Raw genomic sequence first — 24,004 nt, 5'->3', positions numbered from 1 at the left:
GTATACTTGCCTTCGCTTGTCTAGTCAAGCTGTACAAGTTAACTTGTGGCAGGGCTTGAATAGCGTTATGCTCACACTCACTGGTCTGGGAGTGTTGTTAGCCTGGTCTGATGCTGTTGCTCATTCAACTTGTATACACTTCTGTTATTTTGTGCTGGGAGTTGCTCTGGATAAGTGAGTCTGTTAAATGAATGTAACATATATCTAATGTAATGTAAAATTGAACATGATGATTTTGTTTCACTTAGAACTGTTTATATTGTACTCTTAATCAGTAAAATCAATGGCACCTGAATGATCATCCAATAAAGTAAATAGCCTTTATCTGCCATAATAAATCAGTGCCTGCATCTTTGCAAAAATAAATTATGCAAGAATGTTGCCTGATACTAACATACTCCATCAGGGTCTTGCACCAGTGTGACAGCGGGTGCTTTCACAAACACTATAGGAATATCTGTGTGACTCCCAAGAAATGGCATGTAGATGTGTGTTCCTAATGGTTCTCTCTAAGAGAACTCAAGTTGGCGTGCAAATCACAAGATGCTACAGATTCCTTTCACATAATGAGATTTCATTTTCTCTTAAGGTCATAACCTCATTTCCATTGGAGAAAAAAGCGATGGTGGTCGAGGTGTGTTGTATGTAGCCCTCATTGCAATAATAGCACAGGTCCCGCAGTCAGCAGAGTGTAAGGGTACAATCTGTCCAAATGTGAACTACCTCTGGAGCACTTCCTAGTACTACCCTTAGAAGTGTGTAAAATTCAACCCATGACCCTGAGCATGTTTGTGCAAGAGAATGTCAATGCCAACAAGTGGCACCAAGCTACAGCAGGGAACATATAACAGCATCCAGAGACTGACGAACAAAAAAAAAAAAAAGAAAGTGGCGAAGATTCTCCCCATGGCATGCGTTAACATTTCAACCGCAAACTTCAGCCGGCAGCTGCCTACACAGATCAATTTTCTTTTAGAGGCTGGGGAACGGGATCGCTTTCTTCTGTAAAGGGTACAATGTAAGGGGCATAGCGGGGGTCATCCTGTTACATGTTTAGCCATTCTGTAAGCCTTTGTAAGCGCAGAGGAGAATCCGTTATTTACAAAGTGTGTTATTGGTGCATTACTTTGCATAACTGAATTAGTTTGCATTATGTAAAGCATCCTTTTACAACATTATGCATGCATTACAATGCAATTATTTTCTAACTATACATACCAATGTAGTTCAGGATATTAAGGTATTAGTATATATTTAGCCTTTTAAAAATAAAACTTTTCAAAGTAGTTTTTAAATAATGAAGTTATAGATTCTTGCTGATAAATTAGGATTAACTGTTAGGATAAATAAGTTAGGATTTAATTTGTACAAGTTTTGGTATAACCATAATTGCTTTTAAGACAATCCAGCTTCGTGATAAAGATGGCATGATCACCTATAGAGCTGATCTGGAAGGTGTGTAAGCTGTAACGACTTCTTTTATTCAAGAAATTAGTTATGCATGTGTGCATGCCCACATCTCCTTGCCTGTGCTGGCTTTAATTCCAACTGAGTGGCTAAGCTTGAGTAAACGTTGCCTTAGTGTCTCATTTTATTGCAATAATATGAAAAGTCCCCTTTAAACCTGCAATAAAGAGCCCACTCATGCAATCGCGGCTGCTGCTGTGCTGGTAACCATTTCCAGATGTACTGTAGCCCCTCTGCCGGCTCCTTGGCAATTTTCCATATCGGGGTGGATGCGAGCCGTGGTGCCACTCGCCCTGCTGCAGTGAGCCGGAGAGAGAAAATCTGCAGTCAGGCAATCCCAGCAAACAATGCAACTGGACAAGCACAGTCATCTCAAGATGCACACTGCCGGGGAACGGACGCTGAGCAGCAGGGCTTAGATTCAGCCACGCTAACCACACACCGGCACACACACAAGGAAACCAAAAGAAATATGAGAGAGCTGCAGTGGATTTGAGTGGTCCTGCTTACATTGAAGTGTGCTGCAGTATGTCCCAGTCTGTGAAGCTGCTGCTGCAGAGATCTTTCAGTGATCACATCAGGTACTCCAAGTCTAAAGCTTTGGATCTGCTTAACAAAAGCACAAGAGAAAAACGACTCGCAGGTGAGACCAGAGTTTTTTTCTTTCATTTATTTACGCATGTCAGTCTCTGCAAGGTTACAAGGGAGGAGGCTGTTCAGTCATTATCATCTTTCTCTCTGAGGCTGAGAATTTCTACAGTACAGGTTTTCTGTTTCCTGGCTAGCACTCTTTTCTCTCTGCTAGGGGAAAAAATTCTCAGTCTCAAGATAAATTAACATTTAGAATCTTAAACACCTGAACTGGTCTTATTTTTTACTGGTCTTATTTATCACTTCTTTCTTAAAGCAAGATGAATTTTTTATATTAATACTATTCTACAATTCATATTGTTGCAAATGCGCATGCAGTATGGGTTTATAACTGTGTAATGTCACTCATTTATTGGCGTGATTGAAGGTGATAAACTACTTTGAATTTGAAAATTGCTGTGTCATCTTGAAACTGGCCAGGAAGAGAATTTAAATATCCAGTGAGAGTAATGAGTAAATTGAAGGAAAATTATTTTTTCTTATTTATTTATCTATTTGTATTCATTGCTGTATTTCAGATCTAACAGCTCATGATGAATGATGACAAAGCTATAACAGCCTGTATGACATTAATGTGTGGGCCAGATGGACCAAGCCTGTTTCTGATTTATGTCAATCCACAGTAAATGCTGAGACACAAAAAGAGGCTGGGATGCATTTGCTGATATGGAATGAAGAGTGTTCATGTGTTTCACTTGCACGTGTATTAAAAGTAAAACATTTGTAAATATAATTAATAGTGTTAATATTAGCAACCAACAGGTATCAAATAATAGCTCAATTCTTCACACCTTCCTACCTTACTTTTTAATCTGCATAGCTGTACATTGTGATTTGCATCTCTTTTTTTACTTTGTTTGTGAAATCAATTGCAACGACTTTATGGACTGAACAAAACATTTCCTCTAAAAGCTAAACTACATATGTTACTCCCTGGGAATGAGATTGTAAAATGTTATGTTCCCCTGACTAAGGAAAAGAGCTCCTACTGTTTCCTCTGGCTCTGTTTCAGAATTGTCAGGACAGCCAAATTACTGCCAGAGCTCATTTAAGACCCGATACTACTCCAGATGAGAGCACCTCTTCTTTTTTTAGTCACATTTTTTTTTGTTGTTGACAGCTTCCTGTGTGTTTTAGACCTGTATATAGTAGTAAACATCCAACAAGTCATGTTCTGTTTCTAAGACTTGCAAGGCTGTACTTTTTAAAAATCGCTCCCACTTTCTCCCATTCTTCCAACAGTGCAGTACAATACATTTACCTCACACTCTTATTTAGCGTGACTGGCACTGTCTGGCATAGAAAAAAATAGATGAGCAATACTGTATCTGCAAAAATTGTTCATAATGCTCCAAACAAGGACAGGTCAAAGTCCTGAATTAGGAGCTGGGTTTTGTTGGAAGTGAGAAGCTGGTGTATTCTACAGATGTTGGAGAGGAGGAATATTTCGTCTCACTAAAGTTCCTGGCAAACTGATGCAAACACTGTTGCTTTATGGAAAACAATGTCAGGAAATTATCATATACAATGTCATTATCATTAAGTATGCAATAATCAAATTATATGTATGCACTGTGCATAGCACACTGTTCAGTTATTGCTATTTCAGATTTTATCAATGAATTATATTTACTCACTGTTTACATGAAATGTGAAAACAGTGAACAGTGAACTTCAAAAGATAAACATAATAAACAAAACAAAATTACAAGGAACATATTACATAGATCTAATATTAGACACCATTTAACCACCTCCACCACTAACCCTTTATGTGTACAGTCACACAATGTTAGCATTGCATTTACTTGTGTAATTGTTGTGTATTTATAGCATGTTTACAGGCCATTTAATGTCGAAGTTCTTAAATAAACAGGGAGAACCACTACATGTTGTCCACTTAATAGAGTGTTTCATAAGCGCAAAATTATCTGCAACACTGCCCTCCATAATGCTGAACAAATCTATAAGTACTCACAAGGCCACAGTGCACTTGGGCTTTCCTGTGCTGTTTTTCAATAATAAGGGTCTTATTGTCCAATTTGTTGCAGGTCCAAGTGTACTGTGGCCTTCTGAATACTTGCCAATGTGTTCTGCATCTCTGAGAATCTCTATGTAATGACTAACTGGGTATATTTTGTTGTAGCTACTTTGAGCAAACTGAACTATTCTTTACACATAGCTAGCAAAGTTACTGCAATATACGTGCATGCATGTTTGTGTATGTGTTTAATGTTAAACAAGGTACGATTTTTAAAGGTTTTCAGTATTATCCAATGATGCTGCACTTACACAACACAGTGCCTTTGCATTATAAATATATCATCGTACTTAATACACCTGTTTATGTAGGGTAGTGTTTGGTGTTTGCCAGTAATTATGATTATGAGTAATTATATATATATAAACCATCTACTCACATCACATGTAATACAATGACAATGACTGGGTCTGAAGCCCATGTTACTGTGTACACCCTATTGTGACTGAAATAATGTTTGCTGCTTATTCTTAGAAATATTCACCTAATTGCTATGTTCATACAAATACACAATTGTTGTGTTGTTTACATTGTTTACACATTGTAAACATGATGTAACAAGAATACCAATGTTTTTAGGAGAACTGAAGCTACAAACCTCAGTCGACATTAGACCCTTTCATCAAATTGTCATTATAATTACGTCTCTTTAGATATAGTGAAGAACAGGTACTGCAAGGCAGTTGTGAGGCTAGTTCCTGTCCCAATGTAAGAATGTAATCCTTAAACTTTCTGTAGGCAAAAAAATGTTCCAGGTATTGCAATGGAGATGAGATTCTCTTTGTGATACTTAATTAATTTCAGTATGTATGTAAATATGTCTAAATACATCTGTTTGGCTCATACATATTTTTGTGGTAGTACGATATAACATATTGATGGTCATGCAGCTCATTAATGGATTTTTTCTTTGTGAGATTTCTACAGTTGTGGTGTCATTAGGATAGAGACCAAATGTATAGCTGTTGAGAGGAAGTCACAAAATGAGAAAAGCTTACATTAGAACACAGTATTAAGTCTCTTCTTAGACCTTGAATGCAACACTAAGTAATTTTAGTCAACAGCTTGTGCTCATCAGCAATTCCAATATTTGTTTCTGTGTAACAAAGAATCTGAGAATACATGTGTATAAGACCTTATTCACTTTGTCCTCAACCCTTTCAACCATATCTGCATCTTTATTTTTCAAGGTCCAGAATTAACCCACTCATGTTGGATCAGCCATTCAAATGTTGCATCAGCCATTCTCCGCAAATTTCAGGGACATAGCTTCACTTTATATGTAACAAATCAATTTCATTGACTCTCCTTTTGATCTGCAAAGTTAAAAGTGTTTACTGGAAAGGCAAGCAGACTGTTTGATCATCCTCCAGACGTTAATTGCAAATGCTGATGATGAAACTGTATCATCTTTAAAAGACTTTGCTTTGACTTTTCCGATTTGAATCTTATATTCTTCAACAATTAGTTAAACTTTACTTCAGTTAAGTTCATCACCGTGTGTTTTGATGTACTTGAAAGTAAAAAAAAAAAAAAAAAAAAACGTGAAAGATGAGATGAGTTATTGTGGCTTGATCTGTGGAACTGTATGTGTCCACTTGCAACTTCATCAGGCTACAGTATAATAAGGCTAAGCTCATCCATACATTTTAGTTTGTTTAAATACATCTGAAGGTTTGTGTCATTTGATTAGCCTCACTCATGTGTCAGCGCAACATATTATATGTAAAAATATATAGTGTCACTTGCATTTATAACTTTCCCTTTAATTTTATCATCATTTCATTAATCGCAATATCCACCATTGGCCAGATGTATGAAGTGGGGTTTAATTCATTCTTCTAATGGCCATGTTTATGTCTTCTTCATGTTTATGTACTACTCCCCCAAAATATGAAACATCAAAAATATACACATGCATAAAAATGTTCTGGGCCTACTTACTGTACAAGCTATGCTTCACAGACAAAAAAAATGAAGCAGTCTACTCATCTGGATTAAATCTGTTGCAAAATAGCCAAAGGGGTATTCGGAAAACCTCATATTGGAATGTGAACATGCCTGCACCAGTATAATGACAGAAAGTCGTGTAAATACAAAAATCACATGTTTCTGATACATGATAATTGAGCGCAATGTGCTAAGCAAATTGAGTCCATATGTAATTATATTTGCACTGGAAATGATGCTTGTAGATGTTTAGATGATATGAGATGGTCATAATTATGGCTTATGTTATGAAATGCATCTTGACATTATATATGAACAACCTGTTCCTCTTTCTGCATCCACTTGACTACCATAGAACAATTTAATTACATCTTTTTTTTTTTTACTAAAAATGCTTCAGCCTCACTGCCAAATTATGTCTTTATTTTGAGTCAAAAGACATAATAGCTAGCTTCTTGGTAGCCATTGTATAACTGGAGAATGTAATTATCATCTGTTAGTCTGACCGTGGTATCCAGATCCAATTATTCACACTGTGGTACTCAATGACATTCACATTCTCTTGTAGAAGCAATTTGTTGGTCTTTGTGTTCTTTTGAAAAAGAGCAGCAGGGAAGCAAACTCCTTTTTTGGACAGCCTCCTCATCACTCTCAGTACAATCTTCCCAGGTGTTCAGCGGGCGCTGAAGTATGTCTGTTGTGTGGCAATAACCATCTCTGTATTATCTCACTAAAATTTAAAAAAGATATAGGGCTTTTTGTAAAATTACAGTTTATACAACACTGTATAATAAGTAATAGCACAGATACATTTATTTAGTTATTTAGTATTTAGTGTGAATAATAAAACCAAAAAAAATTACCGTTTTATCTTTTTTAATCACAGATGTGTTTTTCTTAATTATGACAGGAAACATTTAATCTCTCTGTATTTGTTGTAATCATTCATTAGTATCTAGATGCCTGCAGTGATGCTTTTAATAATGATTAAAAGGACTGTGGCTGTTTTGTAGTTATGGTGGTAATGAGTTCAGGGAGTAATTAAAACCTTAACATTCCATTTAAACATAGACATATGTTCCAGATGTTCCAAAGCCCACTCACTTACATTTTCATTTAGGACTGAATGTTTTGGTCTATGTGTGGTGCATATGTGTTCTGATATCTAATTCATTCATGTGTAAAACAAGAAGTGGAGGAAAAACTGATTGCTTTGAGCCAACTTACAACTATCCTTGTCTTGTCACTGCTAGTCTGTTTGTACTTGAATTTGGGCAAGAATATCATGGGTATGAATTTTGCTGTTTATTTTTACATGTAATAATGTGATGCATTTTGGATTCTGTGATCTAGTGGCTTATATATGGTTCTACACTTGGCTTCTGTTGCCTAGACAGGTTGCACAAGTTAACCTGTGGTAGGGCTGTTATACTCACATTCACTGGTCTGGGAGTGTTGTTAGCCTGGTCTGACACTGTTACTCATTCAACTTGAACATATAAACTTACGTTCTATTGTAGTGGAAGTAGCTCTGGCTAAGTCTGCTAAATTAATGTAATGTAATGAAATGTAATGTAACAAAATGAAGTGTTCCCCACCTCCAAACAAAGATATTTCTGCTTATATGTTTTGTCACAGAAATGATTATTATTAATGGTGACATTAAAGACACCAAAGCTGTTTTATTCACGCTGAAGTTTCTGTTCTACCTTTTTTTACCATTAAGAAATTTCACTGCTGTTATTCTTTTTTTCCAGATGGACATTTTTTCATTAAAAGTATTGCATGGTTTATTGCTTTATGGACCACAAAACATTTGTCAATGAATCAACAACCCTTCAGGCATGAGGAAACAAGAAAGCAATGTCCACAGAAATGTCAGCAGTAATTATGCTGTGTGATTTGACAAGCCAATTTTGCTATGTGATTTGACATGTGGGATACTTTCTAGAACTAAATATCCTGCTGCCATTTTCAGGTTTAGTGTCAGCTAATGTATTGACATTACTCTGTGTTTTACAGATATAACTGTATTTTGTTAAAGGCAAAACAGATATTTTACAGAAATCTAGTTCTTTCTTTTAGAAAATTGTTCACAAATTTAAAGGACTGTCAATTTCAAGAAATGAATGGTTCTGTCCCAGGGCACTAACACATTACTTACCACTTCTGAGAACAGTCATGGTGCATGAACTGTTTGATCTTCAAAGAAATGCATTTGTTCATTTGACACAGTACTGAAAATAATCACTCATTACATGATTATAAATGCAATTTATTTTAACAAGAGAACATTGCATTCTTAGCTGTTGACATACACATTGACATTACATTCTCAAGCAGTTAAATAACTAAGTTTCTCAACTTGTTCAAGCCCCGTATTGGTACCTCAAAAGTCTAGTATGTTACCATCGCTTCAAATGTGGAAACACAAAACCTCTTGAGTGGCAACTAACAAATATTGTATTTCTCATTTCAACTGACACATCCTGCAGCTGCATCGCTTGTGAAGGTAGAGGGTCCTTAATTTACCCAAACATGTTACGTCTTGAAGTGCATTCTGTATCTGAAAGTCATAAGATTGTGGTTTTTTCATGTGAAAGCCACAGATCGTGGGCACATGCTGTTGCAGTTATCTAGTCTGGCATTTGAATTAATGGATGGTTTAGGATTTACAGGAAAGGAGAGAACGAATCTCTCTGTGCTTTCGTTGTTTACTCCTCATGTTAGATCATGCTTGTAGTGTTTTTGATAACTTGTGATTAGAGTCATGCAACTACATTGGTGCTAATGTTAAATGGTACAATGATTGCTTTACTGGTGTACCATAAGATGAATCAGTTATGGTGGTTTGAGCATCTATTGTTGAATCCGAAGCTAAAGCATGTAGAAGTGCTATTTACAACACCTACTCTAAAATATCTTTGCCATTGAAGTTCTAATTAACCAGACACATCCATGCTAAGAATTAATATATGAGGCTGTCTGTGAGGTCACCAACCCAATGACTGCTTGTGGCTCATCTCTCTGTTTTCAAAAAGACATCCATTTACATGTCACCAGGTGAGTAATAGAAGTATAATGCATAGCCCTGCTTTACCTTGCCACGGGCCTCTCTGGCAAGGAAAAATGAGGGCGCCCAAAGCGACTTACCCTCCTTCCGAAGTCAGCTGTCAAACGCTACTACAATGAGGAAGAAATATGGCCAAATGAGTGAGGGAAATGCCTAGATGAATGTGTTGGCCTTGGTATGTGCATTTGTAGAAATCATATTTCATATACAGTTTGACAGTAAACAATCCTATTGTTACGGACAAGTCTGAACACGGCAGGCCGTGGTAACAAGAGGACTCAGCTACAGAGTAAATAAAAGTGGTCTTTAACCCTATGTACCACATTCCAGTCTATCCGACAGATGAAAACCCCTCCTTTTTCACTGTTTGGCTTCACATGACTTAATGTTTTGTAGAATCCCCAAATACCCCGAAATACCCCCAAATACCGTTCACTGCATCACCCCTACCTGGTGTCATGACATTTCGGACAAGGACAAGGACAAGGCCCTTTTTCATCCAAACACTGGTAGTGAAAAAATAGTTATTTAAGTGATCAATTGACCTCACAAGGAGTGCAGCTCTGACTGAAGAGCGCTGAACTTACCAAAGTGCTCATCTCAGGAGGCAGCCCATATAGTTGAGATAAATATTTACCTGTGCTGTAGAGTGTGTGTGGTAGGCCCAATCCCTTAACTGAGTGCATGTTATATTTACATGCACGGTGCATAAACACCATGAGTTTACAACCAGGAATTTGTGTCCATTTAAAATCAATTTGTATGCATTGCTGTCTCTGTGTATGTATATGACCAAGCCAATATTTGTGGAAATCCCATAAAAAAATATTGGCTAAGAAAATGCTTAGTTTTTACAAACAGTTAAAATGAAAGTGCAGAGTGTCATTAATGTGTCCCATCGCAGCTTAATCATAAAAATATAAAATGCATTAGCACCTTCCTGGTCTGTCATGATTTACACACCTTCACAGTGCCAGATACGGGACCCCCTGCTGCCCTCTTCTAATTATAGCTCTCCAGCTTCAGCTCTTCTCAGGCTCAGACTTCCACCCCCCTCAGTTTTGAAAGCTTCCATTCTCACTTCCAGGTTATACAATGGTACAAATAATTCTGGTTATCTTCAACAGCCTAAATAACTTAAAACAAACCAGTTCTTGCACCCCACCCCCTCTGACAGACCACCACTCACTGTGTGTGTGTTGGAATGGGGGGGGGGTGTTACTTTTTCCCCATTTACCATTTTTATATTATTGACTTAAATAAAACATTGTGTTATCCTGGAAATTAGTTAATATAAGATGCATTCAGATAATATTTCTTGCCATGAGCAGTTCAGTGCTTTTGCATGCTTTCTCCCTGTGAACATTCTCCATCCAAACATTATTCTGTTTTGTTAGTTTTCATAGAATGATAGGGTTCTTATTCCCTAGGAGGTGAGATCTCTAAGACAAGCATGTGAATTTTTTTTCACACCTTGGAAGATGTATGGATATTTTATTTTGTGTTTCAAGAGTTACCAGTTCTTTGGACGGGGAAATATAGCTTTTCCCACTGGCTACGCAAAATGAAATATCCTTTCTTGAAAGTATGTGTACTTTTGGTAGAATACTTTGGAGACATACAAAACATCATGAACAGTCCTATTCATGATTAGTTTTTGCTTTGTTTCCAAATCACTCTACACGTCTAAAATGATTAATACCTTATTAATAGAATGACAGAAATGAGAGAGAATTGCTTAAATATTACACTGATAAAACATGGAAAGATAGACAGAAAAACAGCCTGTGAACATTTTATTACAGAGCATTACTGAGTGTAGTAATGAGCGAGTGGGTTGAAAACAGTGATTGCTCAGACTTGCTAATATTTGTTTAGTCTCAGCCAGCCAGAGTGAATGAGTTCTGAGACATCCTCCTATCAGGGACACAATGTGCAGAGTGGACAAATCTAACTCTGTATGGGCCAGACAGTGGTTACCATCTGCTGAATCATTCGGGCTGACCTTTACCCAGACTACGACCAATCCAGCAAGATAACCTCCACCAGATAGCATGCTCGACTCCTTTGTGAGTTCTGTAGGACATGTAGGCGGTGTTGTGTTATGCTGATGTCTCCGCCCCTTGTTTTCTTCCTCACAGGACATTGGTATAATGATAAAGATTGTTTATCTTTTGAGCCACTTATAATGTGCACTGTTTAGTGACTGTCAGTAAAGCATACGTTGCCCCTCCTCATGCTTGCACTTTCATCCTCGGATGTGGGAGCATTATTTTGAATGAGGGTCACAACAATGGGGGAAGGGCAATTTTGGAAGTCAAATTCCATGCCCGCCATGCATTGAACACTGACTTCTCCCAACTCCTTGACATGTCAGTCCACAGTCAGGCAAAGTTCTGCTCTTCATGCTGACCCTGCGAGGCCAAACTTTGCATTATTTCGTTATTGGCATAGACAGTGTGGTGCACTATTCAAGGCGCCGGTTAGCTGTAAGAGAAGGGGGCCGTTTGGAGCAGAGGGGGTGTGCCACCTGGTCAAACGGAAATTGAGGATCTCAGAGGTAAGGGGATTAAGTCATCCCACTGAGTCTTTGAGCAGGAAGTCGGTTAGCCAGTAGCGTGGCCTCCTCACAGGGAGCTGGACAATCAGCTGTCCTAGAAGGAACTGTGAGTAGTACATGGTGAAAGAGGTTTTGTTGGCCAGCAGCAAGAGGTCACAGTGTTCATTATGCTGCACTCTAGCTTTGATTTGCTTCGCACTGACCTCCAGAGCTTTCATGGAGGGTGTAATAATGCCAAGGTGTGCCTGTATCCACCCCTGCAGTCTTTCCTCAACATGGTATTTGTCAATGTGTCACAATATGTGAAATCCAAGGGTTAAAAATTCTACAATTTGTAACCTCCGGGCGAAGTTTATTTGTCTAATTATTTATGGCAGGGTGATTTGTTTTTCCTTTATTTCCTGAGTTGTCTGTCTGATGAATGTTTGCGTTTCCTCTCTGCAACTGACCACAGTATTCCGCTCAAATTGCTCAGAATTATTTGTGGCAAGTTTCACAGACTATGAAGTTAATGAATATTTCATCTTTAATTATACTGTACATGCCAGAAAAAAAAATGACTGTACAGACTAACTCATAAAAATATTGTGTAATTTTTTAATAATCATTAAAGAGAGGAAGCATAAAAGAAACATGGTCGGATCTGGATTAGTGGTTACATAATCAAGGGGTTTTGTAATATTTTATGTCTGAATATCATTTCTTGTCCAACAGTCCATAAACTATAATAACGCAACTGACATCACTAATGTTAATGCTTAAGTCAATCCGCTTCTATCTTGTTATAAATACAATTGAGAATTTTAATGCCACAGTTTTACTGATATGGAACCAGAGCTTTTTCTTCTGTTAACTTCACACACATTGGTCCAATATGTCTGGTTGAATTCCTCCAAACTTTCATGTGAACAATACACTTATTTCAGTTCAACGTGTAACCCAAGATGCTATCCAGTAGACAAAATCTCCAGATGTAACTCCCTTAGACTTTTTTGCATGGGTGGTACATTACGTCTCAAGCTCATGGACTAAAGGTTCTAAATGTTATGGCTTAGCAAGATTGTTTATGTGTCGCTGTTAACATTATGCCACTGTTACCATTATGCTGCTGTTAACAACATCACCCCTGACATTCTGCATAATGTTTTCAGGCAAATGACAAGTCCATGTAAATTAGGTTCTGATGCGGAAGATGCCCATGTAGAACTGTGTAGAAAACAAACAAAGGAACAAAAATGGTTTGTTGAGTTATTTAGCTGAAATAGATTTGGACTTTCTTTGGACTTTCTCCACCCTGTGTAGTCACTTCACTTATAACCATGGCATGCTTGTTATCATCGTCTCATTTTCTTTGCCTTCAAATAATCGACTAGTAGGACCTACAGTGGAATCTTGTAAAAATGGCAGGCATATTGCTTTGTTGTCATTAATTGTTGCTTGCAGGTTTTAGATAATGTGTACAGGGTGAGACAAGAAGTGTGACAGAGTGCTGTTGTACAAAAAAAAAAGTTATAAAAGTGATGAATACATCTGCTTGTCCAACCATGTTATCAAAAAAGTTACAATTTACCAAGTAGCCAACTTTGATCCCTGGAAATATAAAATGCATAATTACGCCCAGCTTACCCTCAAACTTTGCTTTCTGGATGATTCTTAAAGTGTTTATTTTACCTCAGTTCAAAGTTATCACTGTCACAATGTTTACCTTTATGTGTTGTAGCTATAACTAATGAGAACACAACCAGCAACTGCATTAGTAATAACATTTTATAATTTTCCAATCAGCAGACTGCTTTTGGATTTTCAGTTTGTTTTTTATATTTTGACAGCAATATATTTTTGGAGAATGAAATTCACAAATATTTCACATAGATCCAGAGCATGCACTACCTACATTGCACAATAAGAACATAATAGTGTTGATGGATGCATCACAATAAAACATCATGTAGCATTGCTGCTTGGTTTCTAGCTATTTCAAATCAATGTACCTATTTATGTGTCATTGAGTTGTAGCGGTATATGTAGAGGGTGAGTAATTCGTATTCAGCCAGTAGTGTGTGGGGTTGCTGAGCCATTTGTAAAATGGTACTTAGCATTATAAACACATTAAGGGCAGTCATGGCAGCTGCCACATGTACCGTTGTTTCCTTTTAGGCAGGGCATTACCACAGGCTGCCAGAGGCTGTGAATCACTGCAAAAAACATCAAACAAATTACATCATGAAAGCAATGCTTTACTATGTACTACATATTTATTTATTATTTGTTTTGTGAGCTAAAAGACATCGCAGTCAGACTAACCCTATGCTTTCAGTTTCTAAGGAAGACTCTTAACATGTAATTCTTTTATTCATCACGTTTAGTATCCATAACGGATCTCACTCTCCCTCCCTCTCATTGGCATCACACAAATAACCACCATTAACAAAGACAACATTTAGCAACGTTTAGATTGACTACATATGTTTTTGAAAGACTGTAAGATCAAAAAGAGTTTTGAAAGCATGCTCTGGTGTTCACACACCATTGATTTTGATAAGTGTGTCTGCGCTTGTGGGTCAGAAACAGATTTCATCCTTCCCCTGGCTTCTCAAGCAATTGCAACAGATGTGATGAAGGCTATTCAGTTAAGAGTTTTTCCAAATGTTTCCACTTGTTTCACTTGCATGGGGCTCGTCTATTAGTTATTTCTGTCTTAAGTGATACTGCAATACTGCTACCCATAATTACGAAGAGTGTATGTTTTAAATTTCTCAGGGCTTGTAGGAATCGTGAGCTCATACAAGAGAGATATTGTTTCCCCAAATGGTTGTGATCTCTTGCCCACCCAGATTGCTCAAAGAAAAGCTACCATGAGTCAGGGGTCAATCGTGAAGTTAACCTCAATAGCACAAGATAATGCAGGCTTTTTCGCATACATAGATGAGGTTCAAAGATCATGGGGCTGGCTCAAGGATTATTCTTTGGAGTACATATTTAAAGAAAAAAAAACTGTTGATTGACTCTGGGTCACTGTCATGTATTTAATCACCTTGTTTAAAATGATGTTTTTTATGAAGAACAGACAAGACAAACACAGTGTCAGTGGTAGAGTATTCCATTGTAATGGCTATGTGGTTGATTGTTTTCAAATTCAAAGCAGTATATATAATATACTAATATACTGCAGTCCAAACAAGGTATGACCAAGTGACTTGAACATTAAAAAATAATGACCCAAGTTATGTTGCTTAAAACTATACTGTATTTGAAATATAACTTGAGACCTGTTTACTATTCTCCTTTAGGGCATGTAGGACTGTATCACACAATTGTCACTGTGATAGTTTTGGTCTGCGCTTCATTTGGTCTCATGTGTATGAAGCACTTCATTAGGAAGGTGTTCCTGGCTCATAAGAAGTGAAAGCCCTCCAGTATAGAATGCCATTTCACAATGAAGAACTGTGTCTACATGAGAGCAGTGTTTACATTTTTGAGTGATATACAATACCAATACAATACCTAATTTACTAAATGAGAGAGAGCCACTCTTCTCTTTGATTTTGTTTCTCCTGTGTACTTCTCTGATGCATCTGCTGTCTACAATTTACCAAGTAAATTGAAAGAAAATGGAAGCTGAGAACCACTTTCTTATTACAGTTTTAAATGTAAGAATGTGGACAAGCTAGAATTTTCAAGGAATGGCAAATGTGTCTGGGAATGCATTGAATAAATATACAGAGATTCACGTTTTCACTGTTTCACTGTTTCTGTGGAACTATAGCAATTGCCGTGTAAGTATAAACATTACATATAAGGGCCATAACACGCCTCTAACTACACGTCCTGGCAAAAAAAATACAAATAATGGCCATCTAAGCTGTCTGTGCTGAATAACTGTAATTTTCTCAGGTTCAATCTTTATGTCTATTCTGTTGTCCACAAGAGGTTTGTTGCTTTAAATGTGTTGAATACATCATCAGTGAATATAAAGTGGGATCCACAAAAGTCCGCCTATATTTTTGCATGACCAGCAGTTCTCTCATTTAGTTCAAAAAGAACTCCAGTTCATTTCTTTTTAGTGTCTTGGTCATTTCAGGACATGGAAACATTTTCTATTTTTGGCTGTGTACCAGAAGCATGGGTCTTTCAATCAGATGTCAGTAAACAACAGGATTTTGTACCACAAAGATGTAATTTCCACCTATTGATAGCTATAGCTGCAGCATATTCAGATGTGCATTTCCCGCAGCTCAGCGGACCATGAAAAGAGCAAATCTGATGATTTTCGAAAGCAGTTTTTTTTTTTTTTTATGATTAATACAACTTAAATGTTAACTGATTTATTATTACATCTATTTCATTGCAGCCACTTAAATTATGCAATGGTTATTTATCATTATCATTATGTGTGTAAATACGTTTTGTTGATTTGCATTTATTTTATAGCAATATTCATGTAAATGGTTACTGGATCCCTTGTTTTAAACTTCTGTGCACATTTTGCATGGCACTCAGTTGATATCTTTTCATATTACTAAGCGATGGAATGTCCCTCTCATATGGTTTTTATATGTATACAAATCAAACAGTCTATACTGTTGGCCTCTGTAGACATACCAGAGTTGACACATTTGCTTTTGGTGGTACATTCAAGTAAATAATTTTTTTCAACATGCCACAATTATTTTACCTTACCTTATAACGGCATATTATATTGCTCATATTATGGGCAGGGCTAATGGCAGCATTTTCCAGTAGTCAAATTAGTTCTGGACAAATCCTCAATGGAAAAGGACAGCCTGCATTATTCAGTGTTTTGATGTACTCCTCTGCCTGTCTCTGTTGCGCTGTCATCCACATCACCACTAAGAAAGAAGCAGGCAGTTTCATCTGCTGTCCACTTCAAGATACTCCCAGACAATGCTGCTCTGATGCTCCATGTAACCAGCAGATACCACAGTGCTCACTTTGGGAAAAAGACCCTTAGATTCAGTCTGGGACCATATGTTCCTGTTGTCATGCTGGCCAGGGGGGTTACAGCTGGAATGTATTAATGTGCACAATAGGATTTAGCTGTGGCACACTCGGCTTAGGGAGAGGCTCTCTTTACTGACTTCTGTTCATTGTCACCCATTCATTAACTCCAGAGCAAATAAAACTGCACTGCAGGTCGCTGACTTCTGGGACATGCCACCCAAATATTGACAGTGCACCAGGTAACTGCTGATGAAACAAAAACAGGGAATAATCCGCAGAAAGCTTCTGTGAGTTAGTCAGAGGCTGGGGTTTTAACAAGGTGGACACACTTCAGGGTTGAAAGGTGTCCATTGTACCGGTTTTCACCTGTCAATTATTCATGATTTCACTTAGCTTGTGAATTAGAAGTCATGTGTGAGTAAGCTATTATTATACTATCATCTTGTAATCGGAAAATATTCTGAAATATTCTTACGTTTGTGGAAAATTAGCATTCATCTGAAACAACAAAGTAAAGGTGGTATGAAACAGCCTTTTCTGAGGATTGAAAAATCACACTGGTGTTTGGAAACATCAAAAAAATCTTGCCCTGTCAGAAAAGGATATAGAGTAAAGCCATACCATACAGTTCATGATTGATGAATATCAATTCCAGTATGTGGCTTTGAAATGAGTATATTTCCCACTATGCGGTTTTCTTATTCGAATTAATTCTTCTTTATTGCTTTACAACTTTTTTCATCTTACATTTATCCATCAATGCTACCAAGGATGCAACAAAACACAAGCAAATTTATTCTGTGTTTGTCTGAAAGATATATATGGAAACTAAATGTTATTCTTTAGAAAGGGCATTCATACTATCACAGATTACAATTCATTGATAAAAAATTATTTACAATGCTCTCCCACAGTGTATTTTGACTAATATGGGAATTGTAGCTGTGACTAACAAGAAAAAATATGAAAATTAATTTTAATTACCTAATAACTGTCTTGAAGCATGATATGGGTTAAAAGTTTATTTGACCCTTGCAAAATTGCCTACATGTGCAAGATTATTAACTTCACTGAATTTAACTAAAAATGTAAGTTTGGTTTCAGTTTAACAACAGACAGTTGTTCAATTGAAATGCATGCTGGGACATTTACATATTTTAGAGTCACAGGTATTTATGTTGGCAGCTATTTCTCATTTATACAAAGTTTCATACAGTACTCTGAATGTTTTGAAACAAGTCCAGTGGCTGACCCCATCCATCAATTCTGTAATTTCACTTGCTGGTTTTAAACATGGAAACTGAAACATTTTCTTTTACTTGTGCAGCTTTATTAAATGCTTGTTCTAATTTTTAACTTTAATGACTTGCAATTTCAAATAAAAATGTATTTTAGCTGACTCAAAATAAATAATTTATTGCTATATAGTACTCCAGGGAATTTGAATGAATTAAGTTTTAATGAAATTTTGATAAACATGTCCTCCATCCGATATGCAGTTGAGTAATATCCTTAATGAATCTATTAAATCACTACGCCCATATTGTGGCTACTCATTTTTATGTTCAAAGATGACAGAATTGTCACTCTTTTGATATTTGAATAGAAATGAATGATATCACAATTTAATTGTCCTATAGAGATAAACATAATCTCTCGCCATTTCAAACATTTTTGTTTCCCTTTTTCTGGTGTCCTACTTCTTAGAGAAGTCTGGCTTTTGCATGTTCCTGTTCTCCCCCCCTGGGGTGGTGACCTGACCGGAGTTCAACCCATCAGTGAATTTGTCCAAGAAGCATCAAGAGCAGTGGGGCCTATATTAGCATCATCTGACTGCGTGGTTTACCTGAGCACCTGCACCATTGGAAGCATGCTACTTAATCCAATCAGTCCCTTTTTATGGAAATTCACAGGCTTCCACCAGAGAGTATTAGGCCACCAGTACCAAACAACATTAAAACTTCCAGTCTATTCTGTTACCCAGCCAGAGCTTAGGCCTCTCTCTCTCTCTCTCTCTCTCTCTCTCTCTCTCTCTCTTTTAAACGTGCACTGCTCTCTCTGCTTGCATTTTATTTTATCTCTGGCTCCTGCTAAGTAGGTCAGGTTGTCCTTGAAAATTAATGAGCTAACTGCAGTCTCCCGTTCAGAGTGAAGGTGGTTTATTTGCCAGCTGCTGGAGACACTCTGTTATTTGTCATCATTATTTTAGCAGAGTGGTTGTAAATTATCAAGGAAGTGCGTACTGTACAGTACAAGTTAAAACAGGGACAGTGGTGTTGCAACTGCAGAACTATTTCCCCACTGCAATTGCTCAGACCCAGCAACACAGCATTTGATAAATTGCTTGGTCACCATGCCAGAAGTCTTCCTTTGTGTCATAGTGTTTCACTTGGGGGCCAGATCAAATCCATTAAAACAGCCACCATTAAATGTAAAAAAACCAACAACAATTTGTGTTTGAGTTTGTACCTCTCCTTACAAAAATGCAATGTGAACCATGTTTGGTACCATTGTTGTGTAAAGTTATCACATATATGACACTCTTATGTCGGATCAGACTTCAGATTTTTTTTCTCATATACTTTTTTTTTTTTTTTTTTGCTGGGAAGTCTTATTTTATAGCGTCACTTTCGTTTGATGTTGGCTTATATTAGGTCCAAATATCAGGACAGACAAAAAGACATTTATGTAACATGACTCCACTGGTACTTAAGCATGTACCATATTTACAACTCAGCATCCATTCATCAGACACTCTTTCACACTTCCACTGCATTTCCCTCAACTCCATCAGGAATGACAGGCAAGTGGACTGGCCCCATGTATTGCACAGTTGAGAGGATCTTGCATTTATCATCTTAATGGAATGGTTGTTGTATTTTAACCTCACATTTTTTCCAGCTAACCAAGAGCTTAGAGAAGGCACATGTGTTTACATGAGTCTCACTATCTCTTTAAAGCCTTCTAGTACTAGGATCATTTTTCACATGACCATATCAGAGAGCACATGCATTTCTAAATTCATTCATTGAGCTGTGTCTGTACCTGCTCTCTTGAGCTACACAGGCTGTGCTGTTGTTGCAGGAAATAGGAAGTGAGTGGAAGTGAAATATGTGTCCAATGATCTGAAAGGCATGTTTGGCACAAGGTGTTAAAGTAGATCTGTTTGTCCTCTCCATGCAAAAAGAACATGTCCAAGCTTTGAAGGACACGGCTCATGGGTGCATGGGGTGTGGACGGGTTATCAGTCCTATATAGCATAAGCCTATATTTCAAACTGAATTTTGTTGCGCATTGGCAGAATAGTCTTACATTGTTTTTTCCGTAGATTATCGGGATTGTTTTTGTTCTAATCATTTCAAGCAATAGAGGCATCTTGTGCTGAAGTCAAATGATGCTGCATGCTTCTGGGGATTGATATGATTTACTTAGCTTGATTTGTTTTTGTTTCCGGAGCTATTTGTGACACTGAAATGGTTGCATCAGAGAACACAATAGCAGCATTTATATGAAGACATTGTTCATGTTACTGTTACAGCAGGCTTCTTTCTTTTGTCTGCCTGTGAAATCCAGAGATGTTCATCAATAACTGCCTCAGTACTGCAGTATTGCACACTTACTCATTGAAAGCACTATTGTCGTGAAATGAAGGCCATTATTTATTCCATTTCACACATTATCTGTGGTAATATGCAAATTTTGATTATGATATATTAAAATTAAAATATACTGTCACCTGTTCATGCAAGTATGTGTTTATCATTTATCATGTTCACTATTGTAACTATGCAGTGAACTCTGCCCTTTTCCCAGAGATACCCAGTATACATGGAATGATATGAAAGATGATTTTTTTTGAAGAGGTGTACATCTACCCTTGAACTGTCTCATTACCTGAGCTTCATGTGTTATATACTTACTGAATGGATAGAAAAAGTACACATTATTACTTGCATGGTTAAAGTATGTGCTCAGGACTTTCTTGACATGATTTATTGCTTACAAAAAGACACTGCCACATGTTTGGCAGCTGGGTAGTCCTGTATCTCCCATGCCAGGGCTGCACATCTTTAAAGCTGTAGATCATGCTGACAGAGAAGCATTCCATGAACATTTTAAGGCAATACTGTAGTTACTTACAGGTAAATAAGGTAAACCTGGCTAGATATCATCATTCAACCTGAAAGGTTGAGCTCTTGCTAAGATCTCTGTCCTCAGAAACCTTTGCTTAAATCTGAAATGTCAGATTTTAGACATTTGATGTGTTCATTATACATTAATTGGGGCTGTGCTTCTCTTGGAAAGTTGCATAGTTCCACAGGATATCATGTTTGTCAACTATAGTGTAGTTTGTATGAAGGTGAAACAAATCTCTCAAGGGAAATGACAAATGTTTGGAGTAGCTAAATACTGATCCCAACTTAAATTCTCAGTGTGGCCTGTATGTTTTGACATGATTATCAGTTAGTCAGTGACAGAGAAAGAGATAATATTCCATCTATATTATAATTCTATATAATACTTATAATACTATAATTATATTATAATAATTATAATGGATATAGTCCATTATAATTCACAGAATATGGAATTTCACTCACAGAAAAACAGGGAATTCAATTATGGTTTGTAGGACACCAGTGTATACGGGGATTAAATATGAATCTACAACAACAAGTGTAATAGTCCATGTTCTCATCTCTCATAGATGACATGCTGTCAAACAAACCATTCTCATTCACCATTCAACATTCTCATGAGGTTTCACGCACCACATAAATTTAAATTAACACTCACATTTCACTGTTTCCCTACAAGTCCCCAAGTTCTCAGCTCCCATTCTGCCACCCTCAAAGTGATTTGAGTGTCTCCCAAATTATTACCTTCTTGCTAAATGATCCTGAGGCTCAACTCATCTAAAAAAATTCCACATAGTGAATGTTGTTTTCCATTCCATTTTTACCCTGTCTTTGTAGTCACAGTATAACTTTCCTCATCTGCTACTGCTCACCAAGCTAAGTTCAAATCCCGTGACACGTCAGCATGCTATTTCTACTTTAGGAGAGAAGCTAGTCTATGACTACAAATGTATCAGTAGAAATACATCAATATTCATTCAAATAACCCACAGTCCTGCCTCAAAATTTCTTTTTTTCAAAGGGGAGAATATAAAGTCTCTTAAGCCATCAATCTTTTCAGATCACAATGATATGTAGTTCAGATACATATATCATCTTTTTCTTGCTCAGCAAATAAACAAGGCCACAAACAGATGGCTATTGCATGACTGATTGATTGTCTAACAGTAACGCTGCTGGAATTTTGTTTTCAATAGCTTGTGGCAAGGAAAGAAAAAATGTGCAAATAATTATACCTTATGGTGAACAATAATAAGGTTTTGGAATTTACCAGGGAAAAGTACACAAAGAATATCTTTAAATATTCTATTTAATTCATTTAGTTAGCAAGTATTTGTTTGCTTCATTATTTCTAAAATATATTTGTGGCTTCTTGACCAGGCCCTCTATTATACAAGTTGAAGTGTTCCATAACAGACACATTGCATTTTTCATTCATTCTCCAATGAATGACAACTTATATAACATGTTGTAGATCTTAGTTTTTGGGAAAATGTTGGGAAAGTACTAACATATATATGTTCATTTATAAATATATTATTTAAAGGACTTTTTAAGCATTTAAACAAAAACACTGCAAAATGTATTGCATAAGTAGATAACATCCTAACAAAGCCTTGGCCTTTTAAAGAGTATTTACAAGCCATGGCACAGGAGGGCATACTGTATTGATTTTAAACTTCAATATAACATTGATGTGGTTGGATAGTGAATCCTGTAATACTGCTCTCTGCCAGGTCTAATGTATTTCTCTTTTACAGTACTGCCTAAACCAGGCTATCAGCCAAAGCTAGCCGACCCTGCACATCATGACTGCTTTTCTTTTGCTTTACATACAACCTTAGCTGTAGCTGAATGCTGATGTCTGCCCAGACAAAGGTCACTGCCTGGACTTTTTCTGCAGTCCACACATGACATTCCCCACCCCCAAAACACTAGACTCCACATTACAGTGAAGGCAGTGTGCTTCCCTCAGCTGTGTGTGGTTACCATCCTGGTGCTTAGCTCCAATGTCAATGGAAGCAATGAAGTTACACAATTTACCCTTTACATTTGTACATAAGTAGGCCAGCACCACTGACACTATTACTATATAGCACCACTATATTTCTTTCATGACAGGTTGTCATGAGAGAAATATAACAGATATCCACCCTGAAACTGAGCCATACAAGCTAGCCTGGTTCCAGCTCTACACTGAAAAGGGGTGTTAAAATCATGTCCCATATGTCATATTGCATGAAGTGTGGTGCTGTGGAACAGAAGCTTCTGATCGATATTTTTGAGGAATAATTGCAGAGATCAATAGATCTCTGCATGTAGCAACACCTAAATATCCCATCTGCCTTTTCACTTGCATCTCCATTTTAGCAGGAAAAAACACTGTACCATATATATACTTGGAGGTACGGTATATTCTAAGGGAATGTACTGCACATATTTCTACTTTGTTTCACAGAACCTGTACCACATTTTGACTACTTAAAGGGAATTTGCCACCAAATATTACAGCTGTTTCATTTATTTTATTTGCTGCAATGATCTGGGTGAGACAACTTTGTATCACATGGGCACTCTCTTGATTTGTCTTGGTTACAGTCTGCTCCTAGCGATGAATGCTGGTGCATTAGTAAAAATTGAGTCTTCTATGGATCCTGTCCCTTGGGCTCAGATAAATGATCATGTGCTTGCCCTCAAGGACAGACTCCAGAACTGCTTGTGTCAAAATGGACATCTGTCAAGATTAGAAACAGCCATTTTAACACAGCTGTACTGAAGTGTGCCAGGCAAAGTCTCTGAATTCCAGGAAAGAAACACTTTTTCCTGGTCCTGAGATCAAAATCATCAATTTATGGATTCAAATCATATCGAGAAATAGTCTTATGAAAACCTCTTGCCATTCTATAACAATGTCAGCCATTACAAGCCATAAAGTGGCAAGAACCTTGTTTTTCCCCATCATACATCATTTCACAGATTTCACTTATTAGCAACATATCTTTCTAGTTATAATAACATAAGTGTGTAGTGTATGAGTTATCACCATATTAGGCAATATAATGATGTCAACCAAGGCATGGTGATAGCGCATGCCCTAAAGGTCTCACTCGGTATGATTCATTTCTTTAATATATCACTGATTCTTTGTCATCCAGAAAATG

The 24,004-nt window shown here is 37.1% G+C and overlaps 1 protein-coding gene across 2 annotated transcripts in view; it reads left to right on the top strand.

Moving 5' to 3' along the window:
* Positions 1 to 24,004, top strand: part of LOC118792952 (rho GTPase-activating protein 7-like) — a 77,623-nt gene that overhangs the window by 27,704 nt on the left and 25,915 nt on the right. Inside the window, exon 1 of one of the 2 annotated variants that reach the window (XM_036550853.1) lies at positions 1,996 to 2,110. The exons of the other annotated variant lie outside the window; for it this stretch is intronic. Within the exon in view, the coding sequence (XP_036406746.1) occupies positions 1,996 to 2,110 (115 nt within the window). Of the gene's footprint in view, positions 1 to 1,995; positions 2,111 to 24,004 lie in introns of those variants that run through there. 2 annotated transcript variants of the gene reach the window in all.

Source organism: Megalops cyprinoides, chromosome 18, assembly GCF_013368585.1.
Source record: "Megalops cyprinoides isolate fMegCyp1 chromosome 18, fMegCyp1.pri, whole genome shotgun sequence".
In the NCBI taxonomy this organism is placed as follows: Eukaryota; Metazoa; Chordata; class Actinopteri; order Elopiformes; family Megalopidae; genus Megalops; species Megalops cyprinoides.
Note: the sequence above shows the minus strand (reverse complement) of the source record. Positions and strands in the feature narration are given on the sequence as shown.